Raw genomic sequence first — 23,468 nt, 5'->3', positions numbered from 1 at the left:
CTCCTTTGGGAGCTGGCTGAGTGTGTGCGCGCGTGTGTGTGGGTGTGCGCGTGTGTGTGCGTGTGCTTGTGTCCTGGGGGAGGCACTGGGGGCCATGGGAGTCAACATCCTTTAGGCCTCTCGCTGAAGTTTTCATATTCACTCTTGGCTGGTGAAAACAGCTTGACCAGGCAAGCTTCCTCTCCCAATAAATCAAAACCTGACTGGAGCCAAAAAGGGTGGGCAGGAAGCACAGAACCTCAGACGTCAGCAGACAAGAAGCTTGCTGCCCCCCACCCCCCCCAGACCACCTCTGCTGGGTCGGGAATGACTGCCTTGTAGCCAGACCTCCTGAGGGGCCAGTGGTGATGGGCCATCTTTACCTCCAGGTCCTATTGGCATGGCTTTCGAGAAGAGGCCAGGGGGTCATGGGAGAGGCCTGTCTGCATGTGATGGATGGCCCTGAAGCAATGCCTGGCACTTTCCTTCCCTGTGGGGGAGGTGGAACCACAACGTCTCTCCCCCACATTCCTGCCTGCCTAGGGAAGGCAGGAGCAGGTGGCTCCAGAAGCTAAAAAAGGAAGAGTTTTGTCCAGCTTTCAGGCCTTTTTTTTTTTTTTTTCCTTTTGGATTTTTGAGGCAGGGTCTCACTATAGCCCAGGTGCTGACCTGGGATCCACTATGTCGTCTCCCGTGGAACTCACAGAGATCCTCCTACCTCTGCTTCCCAAGAGCTGGGATTAAAGGCGTGCTCCACCATACTGGGTGCTCTTGTTTTTTTTTTTTTTTTTAATACAGGCTTCTGTAGCCCAAGCTGGCCTCTAGCTCCATAGTCCAGAATGTCCTTGAACTTCTGATTTTCCTGTGTTCCCCTCCCAAATGCTGCGATTGTGGCTTTGTGCCACCATGCTTGGTTTATGAGGTGCTACGTATGGAACCAAGGGTTCTGTGTACCATAAGCAAGCATTCTATACATATACCCTATACATATACATACATAGATATCTCCTTAGCCCCCCCGGAGAGGCAAATTCATATTTGGCTGCAGATAAAGGGAATGGAGTGGGAGGGGAAGAAAGAATTGCCATACCACAGAGTGAATTCCAGGTCAGCTTGGGCTAGAGTGAAACCCTACCTTGAAGATCCAAAAAAGGAAAGAACAAAAAAAAGAACGAACGAAAGAAAGACAGTGAGCTAGTTGAATAGTTGAAGGTGACCACAACCTGGCCCTAAAAGACGCGGCTGGAGAAGGGGTATTGGAAGCAGAGGCTGAAGACAGACCATGGCTCTGTCTCCCTCAAGAAGAGACACTATCACTGAAATTAAGACTTTACTGGTCTCTGCTGAAAGGAGAAGCAAGGTTCGAGGGCTCACCGCCCCTCTTCTCTCCTCACTGCAGTGTGTCCATCGGTGGGGAGCTGGGGGCAGGGGTGAGATTTGTGGGCTACGCGGGCTAGGCCCAGACCTGGGCTGCCCCACCCCGCCCATTCACCTGGAGTCTCTTCACATTCCTCCATCAAGTAGTAAATTCTTTCCCAATAAAAGTCACGGCGGAGCAAGGCGGAGGGAAGAGGGTACGGAATTTCCTTCGTCGTTCCGACCAGCCCGGAGAAGGGTGAGGCTGGGGTTGCGTGCCCACACGCGTGCCACTATGGGTGACTGTGTCGTTGGGTGAGCCCCGCGAGCGCTGAGGCCTCTCTCCTTCCTCTTCCACTCTCAGGGCACACCTGGTGACCCCACTGGGAGACAGCTCAGGCACTCCCATCCTTCCACAGTGGTGGGGCCGCCACAGGAGAGGTAAAGGGTGGGCACACCTCTGACATCTCTGGCACAGGAAAGGAGATGAGGAGGGACGGCAAGGAAGGCAGGTCAGCCTTGGGTGCTGCACCCACGCTCCCCCAGGAGCCAGTAGGTCCGAACCTTGCCTTTGCCCTGGAGGAAACAGAAAGAGGAGGCCGGGGTGGGAAGCAGCACTTTCCAAGTCAGGTGATGGGCTTAGGGAAGGAAGGGGCCCCAGGGGGGTGAGGGCACGAGCCTCTTCCTTCACCTTCATCTCCACGTCCCCTCGCAGCTCCAGCTCGAAGCCATCAAACTCCTCCAGGACGGCCTTGGTCTCAGAAGACAAGTGGATCTTCAGGGCTGGGTAGGACAGGGGAGAAGAAAGGTGAGGGTCGGGATGGGAGCGGGAAGGTCCAGGCAGACATGAGCAGGGAATGTGGGGTGGCATAGCTGCTAGCCCTCCTTCCCTGGCTCAGGAAACATCTGAATTCCTACAAGGCCCTCCTTGACCATGTAATCTGGGACTATATTGGCTTTTTAAAAAAAGATTTATTTTTATTTATTTATTAGAGACAGAGAGAGAAGGAGAGAGAGCGAGTGAGTGGCCAGGGCTTCCAGCCACTACAAAGAAACTCCAGACACAGGTGCCACCATGTGCATCTGGCCTTCGTGGGACCTGGAGAGTCCAACCTGGATCCTTAGGCTTTGCAGGCATGCACCTTAACTGCTAAGCCATTTCTCCAGCGCCCCTCCCCTTTTTTGGGGGGGGAGTTTTGAGATAGGGTCTCACTCTGGTCCACGCTGATCTGGAATTAACTATGTAGTCTCAGGGTGACCTCGAACTCTCAATGATCCTCCCACCTCTGCCTCCCAAGTGCTGGGATTAAAGGCCTGCGCCACCACGCCTGGTTTTTTTGTTTTGTTTTGTTTTTTTGAGGTAGGGCCTTGCTATAGCCCAGGCTGACCTGGAATTCACTATGTAGTCTCAGAGAGTGGCCTTGAATTCATGGTGATCCTCTTACCTCTGCTTCCCAAGTGCTGGGATTAAAGGCGTGCACCACCAAATCTGGCCCTTTTCTTTTTTTTTATTTTCTTTTTTATTTTTATTGATTTGAGACCGACGGACAGAGAGAAAGAGGGAGAGAGAGAGAGAGAGAATGGACACACCAAGGACTCCAGGCACTGTAAATGAACTCCAGAGGCGTGTGCCACCTTGTACATCTGTCTTACATGGGTCCTGGGGAATTGAGCCTTGAACCGGGGTCCTTAGGCTTCACAGGCAAGTGCTTTACCACTAAGCCATCTCTCCAGCCCTCCCCCCTTTTTTTTCCTTCTTTGACAGGGTCAAATATCCTGGCTGGCCTAAAATTCTCAATAATATCCTTAAGCTTCTTTTTTTTTTTTGGTTTTTCAAGGTAGGGTCTCACTCTGGCTCAGGCTGACCTGGAATTCACTATGGTGTCTCAGGATGGCCTCGAACTCTCAGCGATCCTCCTACCTCTGCCTCCCGAGTGCTGGGATTAAAGGCGTGCGCCACCACGCCCGGCTCCTTAAACTTCTGATTGTCTTGCCTCTTCTTCCTGTAGTATGCTGGGTTATACGCCTGTTCCACCTGATGCCTGGTTGCATTCAGTGTTGGAGACGGAACCCAGGACTCCGTGGGTGTGAGGCAAGCGCGCTACTCACTGAGCTGCATCCCAAGCTCACTAAGCCGGGCGTGGTGGTGGACATCTTTGATCCCAGCCCTCAGGATGCAGAGGGAGGAGGATCGCCATGAGTTCGAGGCCACACTGACACTACAGAGTGAATTACAGATCAGCCTGGGCTAGAGTGAGACCCTACCTTGAACCCCCCCCCCCCCCCCCGCCAAAAAAAGAAAGAGGAAGCCAAGCTCACTAAACACATTTTTTCTTCAAGGTAGCGTCTCTGCAGTGCTGGGACTGAAGGTGGGCGTGAGCCACCACGCCCGGCTGCTGCACTCCTTTTAAGTGGTCAGTGGCCACACATGACTGCTGGCCACAGCCCTGCTCTGGAGTCTCGCCCAGCTTCACAGAAAGTGCAGCGTCTTACTTAGGAGCTAGAGAATTTAAACCCCTCATGAGGATTGAATTTAACATGCATCTGGCTTAGATCTCCAGCATCTCAAGTAATATAAGACATTCACAAAGTATCTAGATAAAATGTCAGCACTCAGGAGGTTGAGGTAGGCCGATTACCAAGAGTTGAGTTCGAGGCCAGCCTGGGGCTACAGAGTGAGTTCCAGGTCAGTTAGTCAGGGATAGAGGGAGACCCTGACACACGCGCACACACACATACACACACACACACACACAAAGCCAGGCATGGTAGCACGCGCCTTTAGATCCAGTTCTAGGGAGGCGGAGGTAGAGTGATCGCAGTGAGTTCGAGGCCGCCCTAAGACTACATAGTGAATTCCAGGTCAGCCTGGGCTAGAACAAGATCCTACCTCAAAAAACCAATAAATAAATAAATAAGTAAATAAATAAAGTGACACCTAGGAAATATATAAATTGTTGCTATCATTGTTAACTGACTCAATACCTTTTTCTCTTTTAAAAAACATTATTTATTTATTTATTTGCAAGCAGAGAGACGGACAGAGAGAAGGGGTACACCAGGACCTCTAGCTGCTGCAACTCCAAATGCATGTGCCTCTCTTTGTACATCTGGCTTTATGTGGGTACTGAGGAATCAAACCCAGGTTATTACACTTTGCAGGCCAATGCCTTAATATCTGAGCCATCTCTACAGCCTCCTTTAAAAACACACACACACACACACACACACACACACACACACACACACACATAAATAAACCTTTTTGTTGTTGTTATTTTTCAAGGTAGGGTTTCACTGTAGCCCAGGCTAACCTGGACATCACTATTCAGTCTCAGGATGGCCTTGAACTCACAGTGATTCTCCTACCTCTACCACCTGAGTGCTGGGGTTAAAGGCGTGCACCACCATGCCTGGCAAAAATAAAAATAAAAATAATTTTTTTTTTTTGGAGGTGGGGTCTTGGCTGGCCTAGAACTCACTTTGGAAACCAGGCTGACCTTGACTTGGCAGTGATCCTTCCTCCTCCTGCCTCTGCTTCTGGCTCCCAAGCGCTGGCCTTACAGGCATGTACCACCACACCTGGCTCCTTCTTTTTGGTTGATTGCTTTTTTTTTTCTTTCTTTCTTTCTTTTGGAGACATAGTTTCAGTCTGTAGGCTGGAACCGGCAGGAGCCCGCCACCGGCTTGCCTGCTCAGTGCTCTCCTTTCTGCCTCCAGAACTCAGGCTTAGGGGCAGGAGGTCTGCCTGAGCTGTCCAGGTCAGGGCCGGGCTGGGAGCCGCACTTCCCACACCCCTGCTGGGGCCACTCTCTCAACTCATGACCTTACTGCTGCCTGGTGTCCTGTGCCGTTGACTCATTCACTTCTGAGAATGTGTTCCTTGAGGGACGGCCCTCAGAGAGACGCTCTCCTACCACACGGCCCCAAACAGGGGCCCGAGGAGCAGCTGCTGCATAGAACTCTCTGGAACGGTGCAGCTGGATTCCAAGCAGCCCTCCTCCCCGTGGCTCCACTGGGGCTTCCCCAGCTAACTCTTGGCCTGGCACTTGCTAACTGTTCAGTAAATGCACATTGAATTGAATTGTGTCAGATCCAGCAGGAAGCTGAGCATGGTGGGGTACATCTGGAATCCGAGCACTTGCTACAGGGGGATTGCCTTCAGTTTGAGAACACCTTGTGCTTTATAGCAAGGTTATCTTAAAGAAAAAAAAAAAAAAAAAAAAAAATATATATATATATATATATAGAGAGAGAGAGAGAGAGAGAGGATCACCATGAGTTCAAGGTTACCCTGAGACCACATAGTGAATTCCAGCTCAGCCTGGACTAGAGTGAGACCCAAACACACACAAAAAAACAAAAAACAAAACACTGAGTCAGGACTTCAAAGTCATCCCGTGCTGCCTGAGACATTGTCTCAAAAGCAAACAAACAAACAAACAACAACAACAACAACAACAAAAAGCTGAGCTGGAGAGATGGCTTAGCAGTTAAGAAAGCATTTGCCTACAAAGCCTAAGGACCCAGGTTCGAGTCTCTAGTTCCCAGGTAAACCAGATGCACAAGGTGGCACATGCGTCTAGAGTTCGTTTGCAGCGGCTAGAGGCCTGGCACACCCATTCTCTCTCTCTGTCTCTCTCTCAATCTCTCTCTCCTTCCCTCTCTCTGTCCCTCATAAATAAAAATAAAACTTTTAGGAAAATACACAATGACAGCAACAAAAGCCCAACAGACAGAAGAGAAACAGAAACCAAGACCACGGAAAGGGACGGGAACAAGCATTTCCCAGGCCCAGGGTTGTACTAGGTTTGGTTTTGGTGTGTGTGTGTGTGCGTGTGTATGTGTGTGCACGTGTGGTTTCAAGGCATAAGGCCTCACTCTAGCCCAGGCTGACTCACTCTGTAGCCCTAGGCTGGCCTCAAACTCACAGCACTCCTCCTACCTCAGCCTCCTGAGTAATGGAATTATAAATAGGCCAGGGCTGGAGAGATGGCTTAGCAGTTAAGGCGCTTGCCTGCGAAGCCTAAGGACCCAGTTTTGATTCTCCAGGTTCCATGTAAGCCGGATGCACATCATGGCGCATACATCTGGAATTTGTTTGCGGTGGCTAGAGGCCCTAGTACGCCTTCTCTCCCTCTCTCTGTCTCCCCCTCCCTCCCTTCCTTTGTATCTAATAAATAAAAATAAATAAAACGGCCAGATGTGGTGGTGGCATACACCTTTAATCACAGCACTCCAGAGGCAGAGGTAGGAGCATCATTGTAAGTTCGAGATCAGCCTGGGAATACAGAGTGAGTTCCAGATCAGCCTTAAACGCTGAGCTACTCCTCCAGCCTTTAAATATATATTTCTTAAAGCTGGGCGTGGTGGCACACACCTTTAATCCTAGCACTTGGGAGGCAGAGGTAGGAAGATCGCCATGAGTTCGAGGCCACCCTGAGACTACATAGTGAATTCCAGGTCAGCCTGAGCCACAGCGAGACCCTACCTAAATGCATTTTTGACTTATGATAGATTTCCTTTGAGACGGAGTCTCATGTAGCCCATGTAGTGGTTGGCCTTGAACTCCATATGTAGCTGATGCTGGCTGGCCTTGCACCCGTGTTCCTCCTGCCTCTACCTTCTGACTGCTGGGATTATAGGCTGACATTTTCAGTTTGTAACTAATATGAGAAGGCAAGAGGAGAGGAGGAGAAGAGAAGGCTGGATGTAGCTCAGGGCCTGGACAGGCATAAGCAGGGGCAGAATGCCTTGGTGAGCTGCCTTGCCCTCTCCCTCCAGGAGGGGCGTTCTACCTTCCCCATTGGACTCCATTCTTGAGGCCGTGTTCACTGTGTCCCCGAAGAGGCAGTACCGGGGCATCTTCAGCCCCACGACACCAGCACACACGGGTCCTAGGAGGGGAGATGGGAGGGAACAGACCCCCTCAGCAGGATCCAGGAGGAGGGAGTTAAGGGGTGCAACAGGCAAGGCAGGCGGTGGGATATGAGGTCCCAGTATATATATAAGAATTGGGTGTGGTGGCGCATGGCCTTTAATCCCAGCACTCGTGAGGCAGAGGTAGGAGGGTCACCACGAGTTCGAGGCCACCCTGAGGATACATAGCGAATTCCAGGTCAGCCTGTGCTAGAGTGAGACCCTACCTCGAAACCCCCTCCCCCCCCCAAAAAAAAGAATTGGGCAGTGACAAATCTTTTGTTTCCTAGCTCCAGCCTCCCAGATCTGCTCCCTGAAGCCTTTGTTGGCCTCACCTGTGTGGATGCCAATGCGCAAACGCAGCTGCTCCTGAGGCCGATGGCGGATGCGGAAGGAGCGCACAGCATCCAGGAGCGCAAGTGCCATGCGGGCCACCTCGCGGGCATGGAGCTGCCCGTTCCGCACGGGCAGCCCTGATACCACCATGTAGGCATCACCTATAGTCTCCACCTGTGAAGGCGCCAAAAGAATGGAGCCGGGAAGGCTGGAACCCTCCCTGTATCACCACCTTACACTGTCATTCTGTTCCTCATAAGCCTGCCCGTGCCCATCCCCCATCCTCGCCACCTCACTCTCTTTTTCTTCTTCTTCTTTTTTTTTTTCTTGCGAGGTAGGGTCTCACTCTAGCCCAGGCTGACCTGGAATTCACTCTGTAGTCTCAGGGTGGCCTCGAACTCACGGCGACCTTCCTACCTGTGTCTCCCGAGTGCGGGCATGTAAGGTGTGTGCCACCACGCTGGGCTCCCCTAGGTCACTCTCTGCCCATGTCCCCTGGCCTCCTCTGCCATTCTGTGTGCAATCTGGTCCTGTCCCTTCCCATCCCTCACCTTGTACACATCAAAGTTGTCTATGACAGCGTCGAAACAGGTATAGAGGTCATTGAGTAGAGTCACCACCTGGAAAAAGCAAGAGATTGCAGCTGGAATGGAAATGCAAACGGAACGGGTGGCAACTGGAAACCGCGATCCGCAGGGCCAGGCCGGCCCGCCTGGCCTGTCACCCGTGGGTGACCCTCGGCTCACCTGCATGGGCGTGCTCTCGGCCGACAGGGCCGTGAAGCCCACGATGTCACTGAAGTAGATGGTCACGCTGTCAAAAGCCTCCGCTTGAACCGTCTCACCGCGCTTCAGCTGCTCAGCCACGGAGCTGAGGGGGGAGGGCACGCGCGGTAAGACGGGACAGGCCCTGGGCGGGGTGTGCGTGCGCGCGCGCGCGTGCACGTGTGTGTGTGCACGCGTGTGCATGTGTGTGCGCGCTCCCGCGCGCGGTGGGGACACTCACTGCGGCAGGATCTGGTACAGCAGGGCCTCGGCCTTGCGCTTCTCCTCCAGGTAGGCCTGCGTGCGCTCCTCCACCAGCTCCTCCAGGGTGTCTGCGTACTGCTCCATGCGCGACAGCAGGTTGTCCAGAATGTTGCCCCTGTGCTCCCTGCGGGCCCCGGGCAGCGACTGGTGAGCTGCGCGGACTGCTGTGCCCGCACTCAGCCGCTCGCCCGACCCAGGCTTTTGTTTCCCTTTATTTATTTGAGAGAGGGAAAGAGGCAGAGAGAGAGGGAGAGAGAGAGAGAGAGAGAGAGAGAGAGAATGGGCGCGCCAGGGCTTCCAGCCACTGCAAAGGAACTCAAGATGCGCGCGCCCCCTTGTGCATCTGGCTAACATGGGTCCTGGGGAAGCGAACTAGGGTCCTTTGGCTTTGCAGGCAAAAGGCTTAACCACCAAGCTGTCTCTCCAGCCCTTCTCCCTCCCCCACCCCATTTTTAATATGTTATTTCGGGGCTGGAGAGATGGCTGGGAAATTAAGGCACATTGCCTGCGAAGCCTAATGACCCAGGTTTGATTTCTCCAGGTCCTATGTAAGCCAGATGCACATGGTGGCACATGTGTCTGGAGTTCGTTTGAAGTGGCTACAGATCCTGGTAAGCCCATTCTCTCCCCCCCCCCCAATAAATAAATAAATAGCCAGGAGTGGTGGTGCACACCTTTAATCCCAGCACTTGGAAGGCAGAGGTAGGAGGATTGCCGTGAGTTCAAGGCCACCCTGAGACCACATAGTGAGTTCTACATCAGCCTGGGCTAGAGTGAAACCCTATCTCAAAAAAAACAAAACAAAAATTAATTAAAATAAAAAAATTAAAACATAATAATAAAAATACTTTTATTTATTTGAGAGGGAGGGAGAGAGAAGAGAAATGAGTATGCCAGGGTGTCCAGCCAGTGCAAACGAATTCCAGACACATTTGCTACCTTGTGCATCAGTCTTACATGGGTCCTGGGGAATCAAATCCGGATCCTTCACAGACAAGATCCTTAACCACTAAGCCATCACTCCAGACCCCAGGCATTTAAAATACATTTATTTTTAAGTCGGGCACGGTGGCACACGCCTTTCATCTCAGCACTCAGAAGGCAGAGGTAGGAGGATCGCTGTAAGTTGGAGGCCACCCTGAGACTGCAGAGTGAATTCCAGGTCAGCCTGGGCTAGCGTGAGATCATTCCTCTAAAGAAAAAACATATTTTTGTACGACTAGGGACTGAACCTAGGGCCTCCTGCGTGCCAGACAAGTGCTATGCTACGGAGCTGTCGCCACTATGTATAGCTCTCTATTTTTGAGACAGGTTCTAAGTTGCCAGAGCTGGCCTAGAATTCTCTCCAAGGCTCACGCAGGCTTGGGAGCGTCCTGTCTCCCATATCACGGAGATTATAACCTTGTGCCACCAGACCCAGCTCCTTCCTTCCCAAACTTCGTGTCAGCCCACCCACATTGCAGAGGGTCAGGACGAGATACCCAAGGGGGTAGTGGTAAGAAAGCAGAAGAGCCCGGAAGAGAGATGAGTTCATCTCTGAGATGACAGAGTGAAATATGAAGCTTACAATACGGATACTTTTTGTGTTCTTGTGCAACGAGTGAGTTGTAAGGAGGCGCGTGGAGAGGAATTGCCTGGGGACGGATGGGCAGTAGAGGGGCGTGTCTAGGGGGACTGGACCCCAGTGGGCACACAGGGAACTGGAGACACTGGGCTGGGGGGGGGGAAAGTCTGAGCAAGGCTGAGGTTTTGGGGAGGAGTTGGGGGGCGCTGGGGTTGTGGCCTGTGTACATATCACTGCAAAGTGGAAGGCTCAGGGAAGAGAGTGGGCAGGAAGCGGGCGGGGTTCCAACGTGGGTGCATGAAGGGGCTGGCATAGTTACCGAGAAGGTGGGGGGGGCAGCAGACCCCTGTGAGGCTAGCACAGACTGCGGTGGATATCCCCCCTCCCCTCCCCCGCCACTCTGGGGACAGACTTAAGCGGGGGTTTACGGTAGTTGTGGTGGGGAGGGGCGGGAGGGGGAGAAGTCCCCCGACACCAGCGACCTGTTAAACTTGCGCAGCGCCAGGCGGATCTGCTGGAAGGGCGGCCTCTCCTGCGGCTCCTCAGCCCAGCACCGTTGCATCAGCTGCCCGAGCTCCAAGTGGCAGTGCAGGGCCGGGGAGGGCCGAAAGGGGGGCTGCTCACCCCGAGTCACACGCTCGACGATCTCTGCGTGGGGGAGGGACGGGGCTCAGGGGAGGCGTTGCCCAGAGCCCGCGGGGCAGCGAGCCGGGGGCAGCGAGCCGGGGGGCAGCGAGCCGGGGGCAGCGAGCCGGGGGGCAGCGAGCCGGGGGCAGCGAGCCGGGGGCAGCGAGCCGGGGGGCAGCGAGCCGGGGGCAGCGAGCCGGGGGCAGCGAGCCGGGGGCAGCGAGCCGGGGGGCAGCGAGCCGGGGGCACTCTGGGACCAGAGCACAGGGTGGGGGGCAGCGGCCCGCAGCCCGAGGCTCCCACAGTCCCTCTTCCTGGAGGCGGGGCTCGTTGAGACCGACCGCGGCTGGGGATCAGGGGCTCCTCTCACCTTTGGGGCTGAGGTCCAACCCTTCCACGTGGAAGACCCCATTTCTCAGGGCAATCTCCTGAAGGATGACACCAAAGCTGTACACGTCGCCGGCCTGGGACCCCCGAGCAGGGGGGGATGCCATTCGAAGGAGCTCAGGGGCTGTCCACAACTTTTCTGTGGGTCAGAGATTAGGAGTCACAGGACTGAGGGCCCCAAGGCCAAGGGATAAGGAGGTTTACATTTTGGTGGGGAAAGGAAAAAGGACCTAACAAATAAATATTGTAGCCGGGCGTGGTGGCGCACGCCTTTAATCCCAGCACCCGGGAGGTAGAGGTAGGAGGATCGCCGTGAGTTCGAGGCCACCCTGAGACTACATAGTGAGTTCCCTGTCAGCCTGGGCTAGAGTGAGACCCTATCTCAAAAAATAAAAATAATAATAAAATAAGATAAAAACAAATAAATATTGTATCTCATGGCAAAATAATAATATAATAATAAAAATTATAATAAAAGTAAAATAAGCCATGCGTGGTGCATGCCTTTAATCCCAGCAGTTGGGAGGCAGAGATAGAAGAATCCCTGTGAGTTTGAGGCCACCTTGAGAATACATAGCGAATCCCAGGTCAGCCTGGACTAGAGTGACACCCTGCCTGGGGGGGGGGGAAGTAAAATAGAAAGTTGAGCGCCTTTAATCCCAGTACTTGGGAGACAGGGATAGGAGGGTCATGGTGAGTTTAAGGCCAGCCTGGAACTATAGAGTTTCAGGTCAGTCTGGGCTAGAGTGAGACCCTACCTCAAAAATAAATAAATTAATTAATTAAATTAAAAAAGAGTAACATAGAATAGTGTGATAACGTTAGAGAAAAGAAAGTTTCAGGAGGAGTGTTCAGCAAAGCTTGGAGCAAGGCGTGGTGGCGCACGCCTCTGATCACAGCACTCGGGAGGCAGAGGCAGAAGAATTGCTGTGACTTTGAGGCTACCCTGAGACTACAGAGTGAGCTTCAGGTCACCCTGGGCTGCAGTGAAACCCCACCTTGGAAAAAGAAAGAGAGAGAGAGACAGAGAGACAGAGAGAGAGAGAGAGAGAGAGAGAGAGAGGAAAGGAGGAAGGAAGGAAAGAAAAGCTTGGAATGAGGCTGGGACTGGCCTGGACATGTCACACAGCCTTGAGAGCTAAAATGCTCTGGAGACCACTGAGCCTGATGCCTCCATTTCACTGATGAGAGTTGAGTCTGGGGGCAGGTGAAGCATAGGTAAGCCCAGCCAAGGTCGTGCCTCAGTTTCCCTGCTAGGCTATGCGTGGAAACAGGGCTTAGGAGTGGAGAGTCAGGCTCACTGGCGAAGAGGGTGTGTCCGTGCTCTGGCTCAGGGTCCCTGAAGCTCTCCAGCCCATAGTCGGTGATCTTGAGCACGAAGCGCCCGTCCACCACGCAGTTGGATGACTTGAGGTTCCCATGAGAACAGATAGCCCCATTGTGTAGAAACAGCATTCCCTGGGAAATTCGGGGAGCCAGAGGTCTTGGGTATGAGTGGGAACCACATCCAAGGCCCAAGGAGAAGCATGCCCAGGTCTTCACAGACACCCAGCAGTGACTTCCCCTGGCCTACCTTGACAATGTCGTTGGTGAGCGAGAACCGGAACATCCAGTCCAAAGTGATGCTCTCGTTCTCCAGAATGTCCTGCCGGGGCGGCGAGAGTCAGAACCCCCCCGAGAGCGGGAGGAGGGGGCAAGGGACCTACTGACATCAACTAGTAGACGATGACACTCTGGAATTAATCTAGAGTCATTACCGCCCCGCCCCGCCCCCCCCAACTCCTGTTTTACAGACAAGGCCAAGAATGGCCAGAAAGAGGGGAGCTTCCTTAGGCGTCTAGAGCCACTCGGGGAAGAACCAGGGCTAGAACCCGGGCTTCAAGACCCCAGCCCCCTTGTCTCATTCACCTGCAGACTCCCACGGGGACAGTACTCTGTGAGGATGCAGATGTTGGGGGGGTCCGTGCAGGCGCCCACAAACCTGGTCAAGTGCTCATTCTGCACATCCCGCATCTGCTGGCAGGAGCAGCGTCAGGAGACTGATAGACTTCGCACCTGGCCTCAGAGACCCCTCCCCCTAAACTCCTTATCCATTTTCTACAGACACCACCGGGGACCTCTCTGGTGACTGTCAGTCACGCTTCCTGGAATCTGCTCCCTCCTCCCTTGGCACCCACGTTCTCTGGCCCTCGGTTTGTATGGCTCTTCAAGGACCTTCCTAGGGAATCCTCAGTGATCTTGCATCTCCTCTGACAGTTGATCCCCCCCCACACACACACACGCACAAGATGTAAGGGCACCACCCCAGGCCCACAGACCCCTCCGTAACCAGCTCTGCTGTTGGCCACCCTCCCTGGCACCCCCACGGAGTCCTTCCCAGACCGCTCCACATTACATGCTTTAGCTCGAACAGGACTTTTCGCGTCAGCTCAATGCGTTTCCGGTTCACGCGTTTCACAGCCACAAGGTTACCCTGAGCAAGGAATGGAGACTTCTTGTTGGGGTGGGGGGGAGCCCGGGAAGTCCACCTGCTCCAGACGGATGACCCTACTCCCAGAACCCCCATCTGTTCCCAATAACGCACCCCTGCCCCTTGGACACCCCCCCCCCCCGTGCTCTGGACAGCTTACTTCAGGACCCTCCCTCGGTCCTCAGAGCACACCCCCTCCCCACCAGTCCTGGCCCCAGGCCCACCTTATAGTACGCTGTCTTGGCAAAGACTTGAAACTGGCCCTCTGTGGTTAGCAGGGAGCCATAATTGGAGCCTCTCTGCAGGGACGGACAGCAGAAGGAACAGTCAGCCCAGGGTCGAGTCTACGTCCGGGGAGCTGGAGCTCTGGTCTCTGATCTCCTGGCCTCTATCTGTGTTACCTTCTTATTTTGACTTTTTTTTGCTTTGTTTTGTTTTTTGAGGTAGGGTCTCACTCTAGCTCAGACTAACCTGTAATTCACTATGTAGTCTCAGGGTGGTCTTGAACTCATGGTGATCCTCCTAACTCTGCCTCCCAAGTGCTGGAATTAAAGACGTGCGTCACCATGCCAGGCTCACCATTTTGTTATGTTTTTTCAAGGTAGGGTCTCACTCTAGCCCAGGCTGACCTGGAATTCACTATGTAGTCTCAGGGTGGCCTCGAACTCACAGCAATCCTCCTACCTCTGCCTCCCAAGTGCTGGGATTAAAGGTGTGTGCCACCACGCCTGGCTACTTATTTCATATTTCGATGTTCACTTATATTAGCTCCTTTGTCCATTGAAAGAGGCCTGTGAGGGAGGCTTTATAGATGTAGTCATCATCAGTAGTCTCAGAAACTGGAAGCAGAGCTGGGGATAGAACTGTATTTTTGTTCTTTTTTTTTTTTTCCTCAAAGGTAAGGTCTTGCTCTAGCCCAGGCTGACCTGGAATTCACTATGGAGTCTCAGGCTGGCCTCAAACTCACAGCGATCCTCCTACCCAGCCACCATGCCCAGCAGAACTGTTTCGTGTGGCATGTCTATGTGTCCGAGACAGGGTCTCACTCTGTCACCCACACTGGCCCTGAAGGCTTAGCAACCTTCCTGCCCTATCCTCCAGAGTGCTGGGGTTCTAGATGTGCCCCACCTCGCTTAGTTTAGAACCACCACCTAATTTATTTTATTTGGTTTTTTGAGGTAAGGTCTCACTTTAGCTCAGGCTGACCTGGAATTCTCTATGTAGTCCCAGGGTGGCCTCAAACTCACAGCGATCCTCCTACCTCGGCCTCCAGAGTGCTGGGATTAAAGGCGTGCGCCACCACGCTCGGCTTTTTTTATTTTCTTTTATTTTTTCCACCACCTAATTTATCAGGCACTGCCCTTGGGCCCCAGACCCCTTCCGTTCCCCGTGAACAGCAGTGTCCTCACCCCGCTCAGGGTCAGCCGGCTGCCTGCGCTCCGGAGGTGCCTCTCTAGGCTGCTGGGCTGCACGTCTTCCCAGCGCACCCGCCACAGCTCCGAAGCCAGTTCCTTCTCCAGCTGCATCTTCCTGGGGTATGAAGCCTCCACCTGAGCCCCTGACCCTGATGGGGTGCTTAGCAGCCCCCCTTCAGAGCCCTGGGATACTCCATGTGCTAAGAGATGATTCTGTTCTGTTCCCTGGGCTGAGGGTCAGGAGGCCCCGGGAGAAATTCTGCCTCATGGGGTGACCATAGGGTAGTCACGTGCTAGTCTCTGTTGGAAATGGGACCCTCCATATCTATCTACCTCGTTCCTAACTGTTATAAGAAAGAAAAGATCCGCTGGTGGAAGTGCCAGTCACAGTGCCTGCTCTGTCTCCCCTCCTCCTCCTTCCTGTTTCCTTATCTTCTCCTGTGCTCCTTTTCTTTCTTTCTTTCTTTCTTTCTTTCTTTCTTTCTTTCTTTCTTTCTTTCTTTCTTTCTTTTTCCTTGGTTTTTCAAGGTAGGATTTCACTGTAGTCAGGCTGACCCGGAATTCACAGGGTGACCTCAAACTCACAGTGATCTTCCTATCTCTGCCTCCCAAGTGCTGGGATTAAAGGCGTGTGCTACCACACCCACCTCTTTTTAAATTTATTTTTATCTGAGACAGAGAGAGGAGAGAGAGAGAGGATGGGTGCACCAGGGCCTCTAGCGACTGCAAACAAACTCCAGACACATGTACCACCACGTGCATCTGGCTTACGTGGGACCTGGAGAATCGAACCTGGGTCTTAAGGCTTCACAGCCCATGTGCTTTCAGTTCTGACTGCACTGGAGGGCAAGGGTAGGGCTCGCTCATCCCTCTTCTCTATTTTGTGGTCAGCACCTGGTCCACAGCGGGACGCCTTGTCCAGGCTCGACTTATCGGGGCCCAATTCCCGAAGTTTTGAGCCATAGCGTCCCACCTGGCCTTGGAACAGCCAGAAATCCACTCTGCTATGATGTCACTCCTCAACTTCTCTGGTCTCTCTGACATCTCTCGATGCAGTTTTGACAATGAGGACCCAGTCTGCATTCTGATCCCCTGTCTGGAGCCAGTACCTCCTCTCCGGGGAAATATTTTTTCCCCCAGGGAAATTTAAATAGGTGTCCCTTTCCCACCCAGGGCTTCCTCTCAGGCCACCCTCATCCCCGTCCACCTCTCCCCGCTCCCCCTCGTCTCTCCTCACATCCCATGGACAGTTAATGTTTTCTGTTCCTCCTCCCTCAAACTTCTCCTGCTGCCCCTTCTTCTCCCAGGGTCCCTGTCACCTGCTCTGTGGTTGGTTCTTTGTCCCCCAGCCTCCGTCGCTTACTTGTATATGAAGAAGGACACCACCAGAAAGCACAGCAGGGCCAGGCTGCCCACCAGAGCCAGTATCTCCAGAGCCGACCAGTGGTCTGCGGGAGAGAATCCAAGTGTGGCACAGAGATTTGGGTTAGACTCTTGGAAGAAGGGAAATAGATGAAGAAAAGTCAGGCCGGGAGTGGTGGTGCACGCCTTTAGTCCCAGCACTCAGGAGACAGAGGAGGGAGGATTGCTGTGAGTTCGAGGCCACCCTGAGACTCCACAGTGAATTCCAGGTCAGCCTGGGCTAGAGCAAGACCCTACCACGAAAAAAACCACAAAGAAAGAAAGAAAGGCCCGGCGTGGTGGCGCACGCCTTTAATCCCAGCCCTCGGGAGGTAGAGGTAGGAGGACTGCTGTGAGTTTGAGGCCACCTTGAGACTCCATAGTGAGTTCCAGGTCAGCCTGGGCTAGAGTGAGACCCTACCTCGAAAAAAAAAAGAAAGAAAGAAAGAAAGAAAGAAAGAAAGAAAGAAAGAAAGAGAAGAAGAGGGGGGGAGGGGGAAGGGAGAAGGGGGAAAGGAAGGGAGAAAGGGAAAGAAAAGAGAAGAAAAGAAAAGAACGAATGGGGCGTCCCTTTAACTCCCCTAGGGAGCAGGCAATGACTCCAGAATAGGGGCCAGTCACCTCGGCTGCAGGCTGGGTCCTCGTTGTCAAATCCACATTTGGGGATGTCAGGAGGCGGGTACCCCAGGGGCCAGTAGAGTTTGCGCTCCGACACAGCCACCAGCTCTTGGGAAGTCCCATTGTAGTTCAGTGCGACCTGGGGGAGAGTGGGAGTGGGGCGCGCCTGCCTGAAGCCCCCAGCTCCGTCCTGCCTCTCACTGGCCCAGCTCTGTCTCTATCTTGGCTCCTGCTGTGACGATACACACACTTCAAAGCCCACATCCATGATACTAAAGGGCATGAACTTGAATACTACTCAAAAGAAACCTCTGAAAGGAAACACCATCCCCACACGCAGCAATGAGTTTATGATGTTGGTTGAGGCACAGCCACTCAATCCACACACCTGGGCCTAATACCTGTACGCCTCCCCCAGGAAGCGTTCCCTGGATGATCTGACCTCAGTCCCTTCCTGTCCTCGCTGCACTGACACAAGCTGGTCTTGAATCTGTCTTTGCTAGGATGAGGATCCGCCTGACTTAAAACTACCCAGAAGAGGGAGAGATGGCTTAGTGGTTAAGGCATTTGCCTGCAAAGCCCAAGGACCCAGGCTCAATTCCCCAGGACCCACGTAAGTCAGATACACAGGTGGTGCACGCATCTGGAGTTTGCAGTATTCATTTTGGCTGCTCTCTAGACTGTAGCTGGATCTGTCTTATCTAGGGTTCTCCTAAGTAGAGACTTGCCAGGGCTGTAGGAGGGTAAGACATCATCCTGCATTGGCACTGCCTTCTAGTTACACGAACAAACTTACCCTGAAGGTGCCAGTCTCAGGCTCCATATCCCAGAGGGAGAAGTCAGTCTCCCGATCTCCATTGCTATCGATTTTCAGGTATCCGGTCACACCTGGGGATATGGAGGGGAGACGGCTGCTGTGTTTCCAGACTGCCAAGTTCCGATATGAAGGGAAGGGACATGTTGCAGCAGGAGTGAGGACACTGGGCGCACAGGACTTGATGGGCAATGAGGGAGGAGGGCCTGGAGGAGTCTGTGGCGATTGCTCGCAGAAGGCATGGAAAGACGGGCCTGAGCCACGGTCAACCTGTACTGCGAGGCTGCAGGCCTCTCATGCCCCCCTCCTGGAGCACCCCCCCACCACCACCAAGCAGTCCATTCTAGCTCTTTCCAGTCACTAACCTTGGAAGCTTCGGTTCCACATCCGCTGAGTGATGTCCTCCCCATCAGTGACGGTTCCCCCGTGGGCCAGAGTCTCCGTCACTGCCTGGACGTAGAGCAGGAGCCCGTCGTGGAAGGACGCTGGGATGGTGTTCTCCTGTTGGGACAAGCGGAGCCCACTCAGGGCGGGTAGAGGAAGGGCTCAGAGTGACAGCGAGGTGCTATGGAGGGAACAGGAGCTCAGAAGGACGTGCAAAACAACAGCCACCTCGGAGACGTGTTTCTACTTAAACAGTCTCGTCACATCCACCACTGATCACCACTCGGAACCATGCTGGGCGGGTAAGGCAGGACGTAGCTTCCCCATCTTCCTGACGAGGAGCTCAGGTTCAGGGGTTGAACTTGCCGTTGTCCCCCTCCATCATCGGGAGAGACAGGGAAACGACAGGGAAGGAGCTGAGGGGCGCGGAGGACTACAGGAATGGCTAGAGGACAGGACAGAGAGTGGCAGAGCCATGAAGCAGGGGCCGGAGTTCCACGCTGAAGGGTCCCAGGACCCCTCCTACCAGGCTGTCTTCCATGGTGACGTTGAACTGCTCGTAAGCCAAGAGTTTCAGTTGTTTCAGGAACTCCACGTACTCAGGGTTGTCTGGCTCTTTGTACGTAATGATTTTGGCAGCCTAAGAAAGGGGTCGGTCAGTGGAAAGGGGACCCGTGTCACGCGTGAGGTGGCACTTGCTCTTGAGCAAGGGACTTCATTCCTGTCCAGCCTATGGTCTTTAATGTCTTCCCACTTTTATTTTCCTTTATTCAAGGTAGGGTGTCACTAGCCCAGCCTGACCTGGAATTTACTATGTGGTCTCAGGCTGGCCTCGAACTCACAGTGATCCTCCTACCTCTGCCTCCCGAGTGCTGGGATTAGGCTGCGCGTCTACTTTTCTTTCTTTGAATTTGTTTTTTTTTCGAGGTAGGGTCTCACTCTAGCTCAGGCTGACCTGGACTTCACTATGTAGTCTCAGGGTGGCTTAGAACTCACAGCGATTCTCCTACCTCTGCCTCCCAAGTGTGCGATTAAAGATGTGCGCCACCGCGCCCGGCTTGCCCTTCCACTTTTCTATTCTGTTATCTTCTGACTCTGAAACCCCCAAGTTCAACGGAGTTTATTGCTCAATAATGAACATCAAGAACCAGTTTTCTAGCCTGGGACTACAGAGTGAATTCCAGATCAGCCTGGGCTAGACTGTGACCTTGCCTGGGAGGGGCAGTTTTCCCCTCAAGGGTTTAGTGCCCAGAAACAATGTGTCATCAGCTCAGAGTCTCACGCCTGGGCTTCAAACCCCAATGCTCACCTTAAAGGCCTGGTGGGCACGGCCATCCTGCCCATCCTTTCTCTCCCAGGGTCTTGGGGAGGCAGGGCCACGAGTGCCCTTCAGGCTTTGCCCAAACACATCCAGGTGGAAGAAAACATACTCCTCCCCACTCAGGCCGGCGTCCAGTGCCAGAAGCATCAGGGTCCTGAAGGCATCGGGGGAGCTGCAGATGTAGATCACTGGGGAGGAAGGGGAGGCAGAGAGAGCAGGGGTAAGAAAGGGAGGAATGGGCTGGAGGGATGGCTTATTGGTTAAGGTGCTTGCCTACAAAGCCAAAGGACCCAGGTTCGATTCCCCCAGGACCCACATAAGTCAGTTACACAGGTGGTGCACGCATTTGGAGTTCATTTGCAGCAGCTGGAGGTCCTGGCGTGCCCATTCTCTCTCTCGCGCAAATACATAAAAGTTTAATGTAGATGTATATATATATAGGCTGGAGAGATAGCTTAGCGGTTAAGGCATTTGCCTGCAAAGCCAAAGGATCCTGGTTCCATTCCCCAGGACCCACATAAGCCAGATGCACAAAGTGGCGCATGCATCTGGAGTTCGTTTGCAGTGACTGGGGAGGCCCTGGTGCGCCCATTCTCTCCCTCTCTCTGCCTCTTTCTCCCTCTCAATATATATATATATAAACAGAGAGGAAGAAAAGGAGAAGAGGAGGAATCTGAGTCCAGGGCAGGGAATTCTGAGCTGCCAGTAGTTAAATGGCAACTCCTGCCTCAGCCTGGGTGTTGGTAGGAGGTGGGGAAGGGTGGGAGAAGGAGGTGCCAGGACTGTAAGGGTTAGAAGCAGAGCTGGAGACAGGGAGAGAAGGTCAGCTGGTAAGGGGATGGACCAGTGAGAATCTGGTGGGAACAATGGAAGGAGAAGCTGGAGGAGGGGAAAAGGCTATAGAAGAATGGAAAACTGGGGGGGGGGAGGGAAGGCGGGAAATTAACCTCAGTGCTAGAACGGCCCCCTCCCCGCGCCCCAGGTAAGGTCTCACTGTAGCCCAGGCTGAGCTGGAATGCACTATGTAGTCTAAGGCTGGACTCGAACTTACATCGAGTGTGCGATTAAAGGCCTCTGCCTCCTGCCAGCTAGGATGAAAGGCTTGCGTCACCACACCAGGCTTAGAAATGGCCTTTAGTCCCCTGGAGTTAATTAGGCAAGTTGGGGGGAGGGCAGGAGAGGAGACTGATGGAAGAGAGGGAAGTAGATGGGGAGGAGAGCGAGCGAGCGAGAAAGAGAGAGGGAGAGAGAGAGAGAGAAAGAGAGAGAGAGAGAGGGAGAGAGGTTGCCCAGCGCTTTGGTCCGTGCAGCTGGACTTTGGGGGGGGGGCGGGGTGCGCAGGGCTCCCACCTCGACCCTTGCGCTGCACGGTGCGCAGCAACATGGCGTAGTGGTCGCGGTCATCCTCGGCGAACTCCACGTGGTCCACGGTGATGTTGAGGCGCTCTCGGACGCGCAGGTACAGCCCCTCCACGAGGAAGAAGCAGGAGCGGTCGTCGCCTGGCCGGTAGGCGTAGAGCACGAGCGCCCGGTGCTGCCAGCGCAGGCGGCGGTGCAGCGCGGCCACGAACTCTCCGAGCTTGGCGTGGCTGGGTCCGGCGCGGGTCATCAGCGGGTACTCGTCCTTGGCCGCGAAGCCCAGCGCCGGCGCCCCGGCGGTCAGCAGAGGTACTCTCCAGTGCGCCGTGAAGCGAGCCACGGGGGCTGCGGCGTACACGCAGCCGGGCCCCAGGAACACGGCGGGACTGTGCTCCCACTTGAGGTCCACGGCGGCCAGCGGCGCGGCCGTGTCCGAACACACGCCCGTCGCGTCCTCGCTGCTGCCCAGCACCGTGCGCACCGTCCAGCCGCGAGGCAGATCGCCCCGCGCTTTTACGCGCGCCAGGGCCAGCGCCACGGCCGGCCCCACGCGTGCCCACGACCACGGATACGAGGTGTTGGTCAGCGGCAGCACCACCGCCACCTTCAGGTCACCCGCGAGGACACCCCGGAGCGGCGGCGGCGGCAGCAGCAACAGCAGCAACAGGAGCGGCAGCGCGCGCGGCCGCCGGGGCCCCGGCATGGTCAGCGCGCCCCGCGGCCGGCCTCGGAGCGCACCATGGTCTGTCCTCCGGCTCCGAAGACGCACCCCCAACCCTCCGCCTCTGCCGGGAGGAGGGGCCGCGGGCGGCGATCCCCGCTACACGCGCGCGCGCGCACACACACCCCGGGCGGGCGGGCACGGTGTCCCCCCGGGGGCGGTGACCCGCGGGCGCGTCGAGCGCCAGAGGCTGGGCGCGGCACCGAGGGCGCGGCGGAGAGCAGGTAGGAGACAGGAGGACGGAGACCCGAGGGCACTGTCGAGAGAGAGAGAGAGAGAGAGAGAGAGAGAGAGGGAGGGAGAGAGAGAGAGATCCGGGCGTGGTGGCGCACGCCTTTAATCCCAGCACTCAGGAGGCAGAGGTAGGAGAATCGCCAAGAGTTCCAGGCCACCCTGAGACTCCATAGTGAATTCCAGGTCAGCCTGGACTATAGTGAGACCCTGCCTCGAAAAACCAAAGAGAGAGAGAGAGGAGACTGTCGAGAGGGGGAGAGAGAGAGAGGAGAGACCCGAGGGGACTGTCGTGTGTGTGTGTGTGTGTGAGAGAGAGAGAGAGAGAGAGAGAGAGAGAGAGAGAGAGAGAGAGGAGGGAGATAGAGAGAGAGAGGAGGAAAGGAGAGACAGAAGGTGGGAGAGGAGAAAGAAAAAGGAGGGAGAGAGGAGAAAGGGAAAAGGGAGGGTGAGAGAGGTATAGACAGAGAGAAGGAAGGAGGAAAAGGAGAGAGGGTGAAGGCGGGAAAGGGAAGGGAGAGAGACCCAGGAAGCACCCGCAGGAGAGTCTCAGTTCGAGGCCCCGCGTGAGCGCCCGCCTCAGACGTGCGCCAGCAGGGACGTCAGTCTGTCCGTCCGTCCGTCCGTCCGGCGCGCGCCAGTCTCGGGCTGTCCAGGAGTAAGGGGAGGGGGATGACGAAGTCAGGAGCCCAGCGGCGAGCCCTCCCCCTGCGGGCGTTGTCCCCTCCCAGGCTGGGTGACTGCTGACTCGGAAGAGCCAACCCTCGCTCCTGGATCGCTTCCCTCTTCGGGCCCCGACGTCCGCAGCCGCCCCCACCCCGGTCTGGGACACCCGGACACCCCGTCCCGCCGCGCGGTCACCGAGGTCGCCCTCCTCCCCGCGGCCCAGCGTCCGGGCGGTGTGGGTGAGGGTGACCTGGGCTGGGCGTTGGGGAGGGGGGTGTGAAAAAGCTGCCCGAGGCCCTGGCGCCTCACCCAAGCCCGTCCCTTCCTACCTGGTGCCCTCTGGGGACGCGAGCCAGGGGTGCTGGCCAGGGCATCTCGGCTGGACCTGAGAGATCTGGAGGGCTTCTGGAAGGGCATCGAAGGTGTGGTCAGCCAGAGTCCATCTATCTGTCAGTTCCTCCCTTGACCTCCGGGATCGCTCGGATTCACCAAGAGGACTTAGGTGGGAAGGGACGAGTTAACCCTTCAGCTCCCAAATGAGAGTGGGAAAGCCAGGCGTGGTGGCCCAGCACTCAGGAGGCAGTGGTAGGAGGATCGCCGTGAGTTCGAGGCCACCCTGAGACTACATAGTGAATTCCAGGTCAGCCTGGACCTGAGTGAAACCTTACCATAAAAAAAGAAAAAGTGGGAGGTAGGGAGAGGGTGGGTGGCTTGTGGGGAGGGGGATAGAAGTGTGGCCCGAGACCGATGACGGCGGTGGAAGTCAATGTTGGGAACGACCAGTGGAACAGTGTATATGGGACGGCAGGTTTTCCAGGCGCTTGACTGGTTGGTTGTTCCGAGGTCCAGAGCACTGTGGAGTCAGGCTGCCC

The 23,468-nt window shown here is 55.0% G+C and overlaps 1 protein-coding gene across 1 annotated transcript; it reads right to left on the bottom strand.

Annotated features, from left to right (window-relative positions):
• Window positions 1–1,296: 1,296 nt before the first annotated feature.
• On the bottom strand, window positions 1,297–21,681 carry Npr1 (natriuretic peptide receptor 1). The gene is made up of 22 exons (XM_045138428.1): window positions 20,970–21,681; window positions 19,608–19,807; window positions 18,825–18,938; window positions 18,280–18,415; window positions 17,897–17,988; window positions 17,104–17,239; window positions 16,445–16,529; window positions 15,076–15,196; window positions 13,891–13,965; window positions 13,592–13,669; window positions 13,105–13,209; window positions 12,770–12,841; window positions 12,498–12,654; window positions 11,180–11,335; window positions 10,665–10,830; window positions 8,596–8,742; window positions 8,337–8,460; window positions 8,142–8,210; window positions 7,590–7,764; window positions 7,134–7,232; window positions 2,027–2,118; window positions 1,297–1,911 (listed from the first exon to the last, which is right to left on the bottom strand). The coding sequence occupies exons 1-22, from the start codon at window positions 21,679–21,681 to the stop codon at window positions 1,849–1,851; spliced, it is 3,174 nt and encodes a 1,057-aa protein (XP_044994363.1). The 3' UTR covers window positions 1,297–1,848.
• Window positions 21,682–23,468: the final 1,787 nt, after the last annotated feature.

Source organism: Jaculus jaculus, chromosome 19 (assembly GCF_020740685.1).
Source record: "Jaculus jaculus isolate mJacJac1 chromosome 19, mJacJac1.mat.Y.cur, whole genome shotgun sequence".
Classification (NCBI taxonomy): Eukaryota; Metazoa; Chordata; class Mammalia; order Rodentia; family Dipodidae; genus Jaculus; species Jaculus jaculus.
Note: the sequence above shows the minus strand (reverse complement) of the source record. Positions and strands in the feature narration are given on the sequence as shown.

Excerpts from the sequence above, each read along its gene's own strand:
- Npr1 (XM_045138428.1), bottom strand. The coding sequence starts at position 21,681 with ATGCCGGGGCCCCGGCGGCCGCGCGCGCTGCCGCTCCTGTTGCTGCTG. Across the intron at positions 19,808-20,969 it reads CGTGCAGCGCAAGGGTCGAG|TGATCTACATCTGCAGCTCC; the intron begins GTGGGAGCCCTG and ends CTTCCTCCCCAG. Across the intron at positions 13,210-13,591 it reads TCCTGTTCGAGCTAAAGCAT|ATGCGGGATGTGCAGAATGA; the intron begins GTAATGTGGAGC and ends TCCTGCCAGCAG.